We start from the raw sequence: 6,093 nt of genomic DNA on the forward strand, positions 1-6,093 counted from the left end.
TTTGGGTTCGGTTTCACCCCGTCTGTAGAGTCCAAGGAATTCTACTTCCTTACGAAGAAATTCAGACTTATCGCATTGTACCTTAAGGTTAGCATCTTTAAGGGTTTGTAAGATTTTCTGAATGTCCTTCATCTAAAGAAGTTGAAAAGATAATAATGTCGTCCATATAGACGAAACATCTTATCCCCAGATGTTTTCGTAGAACAGCATCCATTAAACGTTGGAGTGTCGCGGGCGCATTCTTCAACCCGAACGGCATTCTCAAAAACTCGTATTTTCCATTGTCGACATTGAATGCCGTCTTTGGAATATCGTTCGGCTCCACCTCTACCTGGTGAAAACCACTGGCTAAATCGAGTAAAGAAAAGTATTGTGCTTTTCCGAGGCGATCCAAAATCTCGCTGATCTCGGGTATAGGATATCTATCTGCTGGCGTTAATTTATTCAGTTTCCTATAATCTACAACTACACGATATTTCTTTATACCTGAATTATCCGTTTTCTTTGGGACCACCCAGTTCGGGGAAGTCCATGGAGAAGAGGATTCTCTTATGATTCCAGTCTCCAACATTTTCTGAATTTGCTCACTTACTTTTTCCCGTACATGGTATGGGTACTTGTAAGCTCGTTGGTGAATGGGATTACTTTCACCGGTTTCTATTTTGTGCTTTACTTGATGGGTGAAATCCAATTTCTGTCCATCATGGAAGAAAACACTCTTGAAGGGCCGAAGAGTTTTGGCTAATAATTTAACCTCTTCTTTATTCAAATGTTCTGCAGGGAAGTTAAGCTGCGGAAAAGTTTCATGCTGGTTGAGAAAGAAACGTTCATTCTCAAAAGGTTTTAATCTCTCCAGTTTGGCTTGCCTAGTAGTAAACAAGTGTACAGTGGCACGATTATTTCTAGCCGCATAAAGGCCAGGTCGTAATGTGACACCTGTCGTCAAATTAATTTCTTCCTCAATGAGAAATGCCCCGTCTGCAGTAGTCGGTATCTCTATGAGGGTTTCCGTTTGTTCCTGAAAGTTCATGGAACTTGAGTAGTATTTATCTAAAGGATATTTTATATTTCCAATCGAAAGTTCATGGCTACCGGTATCGATTTTGGCATTCATAGTAGCCAAATTTTCATACCTGATAAGACCATCGAAAAAGTTATGGAATTTGAATACGTGGTACGGTAGAGTTTTATCAAAGCTTCTAGGAAACATATTGACATGCAATACTTTATCAATAACAAATGTACCATTTTGATTAGTCACTATTGCGGGTCGATTAATTTCCTGGCACTTTAACACTTGCTCCGGATTAATGTACGATTTATTCGCTCCAGTGTCTATCAAGAAATTCAATATCCCTTTATTAGACTTGTAGCGAATAAACGGTATAAAATTGTTTACGTTGTTGGGAGATCGTCTTCCTCTAAGTGAAAATTTGACACGTTGGGTTGCATCGTTCTACCTTGCACATTGTCATCCTCATCGTCATCGTCGTCGTCATCGTTATCTACGTCTACTTCGTTCGCGTGGAACTCTGATTTAAATTGTTGTTTTTGCATCGGATTCCTATATGGGGGTTTCAAATTTGTATGCTGCTTAGGGGAGCTACTCGAGGGGCCGTTGCTTTTGTTGGGAAATTTGTTGAATTGAGATTTCGCGGGCCTAGATCTAATTTCCGCGTTCTGGTTTATACACACTGACTCGTATGCATTCTCTAATGTTTTAGGCTTGGATAATCTAATGATAGCGGATAAAGGTTCTCCGATATTGTCAAGATATCGAGTAACGGTTAGTATATCTATGATTTCCTTTCCTGTGGTGGGATTGGAATTCAAGTTAGATTTAAGTCTTGTGTTTATCTCCTTGCATTCGTTAAAGAATTTCAGGTGACTTTTATCACTTTTCTTAATGTTAAACAGTGTCGACACATTTGTCGCAAAGTCAAATCGATCACCGTATTGTTCTAACAGGATCTGTTTGATACCAACAATGGTATCAGGATCGCCATTTGCGCATACAATCGCGCGAGCGTCTCCTCTTATTTTATTTTGTATCGCTCTAATATACATAGAGCTTAGTGAATCGGGCTGGCCGTTGGCACCCTTTATGTTCAACATTTCATATAGCTCGTCTACTTCCCGTAGCCAGCTTGAAAGTTCTTTCTTACTACCGAAAAACTCCGATAGGTTCTTGATGGGATCGGGGATAGTAAATTTACTACTGTTCCCCGATGTCATCAATGCCTTAAGCTGCTCAATTTCAGCCTTCAGCGTCTCAATCTCTGACTGCCTGGTCTCTGGCATTGTTTTAGTGAATTATTTTATGAAAGATAATAAAAATGAGTTACTCACGTAAATGATATCCACATCCGAGGTGTTTGATGTTCAGGTTGTTGCAGGTTCGCGTGTGACGGGATTTTTACCACTTTTAAACACCTCACGATCCCACTTCTGACACCACTTATGGGAATCGTGATACGGATTCACTTTTTAAAAAAGACTTAGTAACTCTAAAACACTTTTATTAATAATACTAACACAATACAGCACCACCGGTGATTGTCCAAAGCTGCCAAAGGAAAGAGAACGCGCCACGCGTTCGCGGGTTATTTATAATGTACAAACTGCTGATCTAGCAGTTTGGGTCGTCCACGTTGTCTGACTGCAATTGGTGCACCTGAGTGGCACGATGTTCCGATGTTTCCATAACGTAGATAATGTCCTATTGTTTGGTCGTCATTTCATCAGCTGGATGAAAGCTAAAACATGCTGGAGGCAGCACAAAAAACGAAAAGGTTCAGTTGTCTCAGTGGTTTGTATTTTTTTTAAAACCGCATAGGAAGATGGGTGTCCGACATTTAACGTGGACAGGCATTATACAGAATTGTCAGCAAATCTAACAATCGCCGGTTGGGTGTAAAAACATTCTCATTCACTAAACATTACTTTGAAAATATTAGAGCATTAAATTACACAACGGCCAGGAAATTGTTAATTTTTTAGTCAAATAATATGCTTGAACAAAGGGAAAGTTGGCTAAGCCAACTTTTGTTCGTTCGACACATTTCAATCATTTGCCTTTAACATTGAACAATCAAGTACAAAACACACGTCAAGCGCATAGTTAAATCCGAACTCAAGCCAAGACAAATCTTGGTTGCACATTTCGTTGCCAAACGAATTAAAACAATCAGCCAAAGAAACATCTTCAAAACTAAATTTAATCTGCTTCTGTAAACTAAAATGAGCGAAATCCTTAAGCATGAATTGTTCACCACAGTCCAAGTGTAATCATATATTTAAAAAGTTTTTTTGGCTTTCGTTAACTACACCTTTAGTTTATATATACATAAGAGATCGAATAAATTCGATTTATACAGCTATTATAATATTATTATGTATTATAATATCTATCATTACGTTGTCCATTATAAGGGGGATGTTGGTTCGGATGTAGCTGGTAGTGGGCCATTACTAAAATACGTTTTTGGTCAAACAGATTCCTTCAAATTAGTTTTCGGCCTTATAACCACTTCGGCCAAAAGTTCAATTCGGCTGGATATCTTAAGGACAAACATATTTTATACCGAAATAACATTTGGCCAACTGAATGACTTTAGGCCAAGTAACTCTTCCCCAGTCCGTCAGGTTACTTACGCCAAATTACCCACTCTCGTTTTTGTAAGGTTCTCCCTGTTTACATGTGCGGGACGATGAATGATTAATGATTTCGCAGTTTCACTTTTCAGACGATGCAAATGGTTTTTCTTCGTCGGCGACTAGCGTCTAGTGATAACCCCTACCTGACTTCCTCCCGCACTTCGCGCAACGTCGTTTGCCGAAAGGATTACCGCCTCTGACAGGAACGCTCTACTTCGAAAACAGGAAATCTCCGATTACGGTGGCAAGGTGAGAGGACAAGGAACACGAAAATCTACCTTCCCGAAACCGGCGGAGAATTTATTACACTTTGGAACATTTTGAGCCACTTGCAAAATTAGCCGAGCAGCTCACGACGAACAACGTGGGCAGAAATTCGCATGTCGTTAATTTTCATTAGTCCAAGTGACAGGAAAGGGCCCATCCCTACGAGAGTGGAAGAGGTCGTCCCAGTTAGCGAAAGAAATCTCAATTCCTTCAGGAGATATCAACATCTTTCCGGAAACCGGTTCTCGCCCGTCGCCATAGTTTGAACAAAAGTGAGTCGAAATGAAACTGAAACTTTTCCTCCTTACGGAAAACCGCACACCACCGCCACCGCCATCCTCTCATTGGATGGGTTGGGGAAAACTTGCTTCTTGTGCTGCTGTGTGTGTGGCTCTCGGAGGTCCTCACTTGTCGAAAGACCGTAGAAGAAGTGAACCCGCAAAACCCAGTCAGTGAAACTAAAACTCCTGTGTGAGCTGAGAAGAAGATGTGCGCGCGGTTAACCAGGAACTACGTTCTCACTTTTCTTCGCTCGGTCGTCTCGGGTGGTAGGTATCTATTTCGTTAGCATGGCGATTGCAATTGCCAAGTTGCCCACATGGCTAGGGTGCATGATGCGTGCTGGACAAGGTTGCATTTTGCACAAATGTTTCAGATGATCATCTCTCTGTGCACTACTAAATAAAATACTATAACTCAGTATACTCACAGGAGAAGTCCGGGTGGCAGATGATGTCGAGCGAAAAACGGCCAAAAATTACATTGTAGATGGACGTAACTAACATTCGAATTAATCTGGTGGAGCTTGACAGACTTGATCGATAAATGATCAGGGATACCAACTTTTTAAAGCCTTTGAGCTTGTTCGACAATATTGGAAAATGCGAATGAGGAACATTTTATGTTAGACCTTAAAGCAAAGACTCCTAGCGGAAGAATTGAAACTAGTCGACAGGCAAGAGTATTGCCAGGAATACAAATCGCCGTAACTACGTTTCCACTTCCAGAAAGAAAATAGCCAAAAAAAAAAATTTCGCGGAAAATGCAACTCATGTGAGCATAAGCACACAAAGAAAGGGTGCTAGTAGCATTATAGTGAGCGAGTCATTATAATGCCAGCATCCGTTATAATGGTATTCAGTCATTTGGGCAGCTGTTTGGGACCATGTCAAAGAGCTTGACAAGCCCACATCCTCACAACTTATGTATTACACTCGGCGCGCCGTACAGTGCTTTGTCCCTTGGACAAAAATGGAAAAATCGTCTCTCGTATTTAATCGAATCAAGTATTAACATATGTTTCAATTATGCTGTATGCCCATTAGTATCTTTGTGAGGTCAGTGGGACGATCAAAGCAATTCGTGTTTGTATACATTTCCATCGATGAAAGTGGATGATTTATCACCTGTTAGTGAAAAGCATCTTTTGCATTTCCTAAGTTTTCGAACGGTACCTTTCACTGTGAAAATCCATATGGAAAGCGTAAAATCAAGTAAGTAAGATCCAATTCAATGTGTTTCAGTTGGACATATTTCGATCATTGTGATAAGTAAAGGATCCAAGTCATGGGCATGAAGTTATATAGGAAGAAATAATCTTCAAATTCAAACAGCTTTTAAAAAAAGGTAAATCAAAACACATCTTTGAAAATTGCAACAGAGCTCGCTTATAGTATTTTTAAAAGAATGGAAGTGATTCCAGCTGCTCTTATTTGCTCTATTAATAACTGTTAACGATTTTCTAGGCGATACTTTTGCGCTCAATATCATAGATATATATACTCAATCCAGTTGAAACCCGAAATTGGGTGCTAGCGAAGTTGGATTTTTCTCGCAATCCGTACGTTAAACCTAACTTTGGAAGTGATGCGCTGAATAGCGCTTCGCGATATGAAAACAGCGCACCACTTCCGAAGTTAGGTTTAACGTACGGATTGTGAGAAAAATCCAACTTCGCTATCCCCCAATTCCGGTTTTCAACTGGATTGAGAATACAAAAGTTCGTCCCAACAACTCTCGCTGGTCGACTTCGTTGGTAAATCTTCCTCGCAATCCTTCCTCGCATAAATACATTAGGCATAATGGACGTTTGGCATAATTCTGCCTTCTTTATGTCATGGGCTGTTCTTTGGGTCATTTTATGCCTAACGTCCATTATGCCAAACGTAC

General features: G+C 40.2%; 1 protein-coding gene across 1 annotated transcript; it reads right to left on the bottom strand.

Annotated features, from left to right (window-relative positions):
• Window positions 1-1,395: 1,395 nt before the first annotated feature.
• Window positions 1,396-2,301, bottom strand: LOC134206971 (uncharacterized). Its single transcript, XM_062682711.1, has one exon. It carries the CDS (start codon window positions 2,299-2,301, stop codon window positions 1,396-1,398), a length of 906 nt encoding a protein of 301 aa, XP_062538695.1.
• Between the last annotated feature and the right edge of the window lie 3,792 nt (window positions 2,302-6,093).

Source organism: Armigeres subalbatus, chromosome 1 (assembly GCF_024139115.2).
Source record: "Armigeres subalbatus isolate Guangzhou_Male chromosome 1, GZ_Asu_2, whole genome shotgun sequence".
Taxonomy (NCBI): Eukaryota; Metazoa; Arthropoda; class Insecta; order Diptera; family Culicidae; genus Armigeres; species Armigeres subalbatus.

Excerpts from the sequence above, each read along its gene's own strand:
- LOC134206971 (XM_062682711.1), bottom strand. The coding sequence starts at position 2,301 with ATGCCAGAGACCAGGCAGTCAGAGATTGAGACGCTGAAGGCTGAAATT.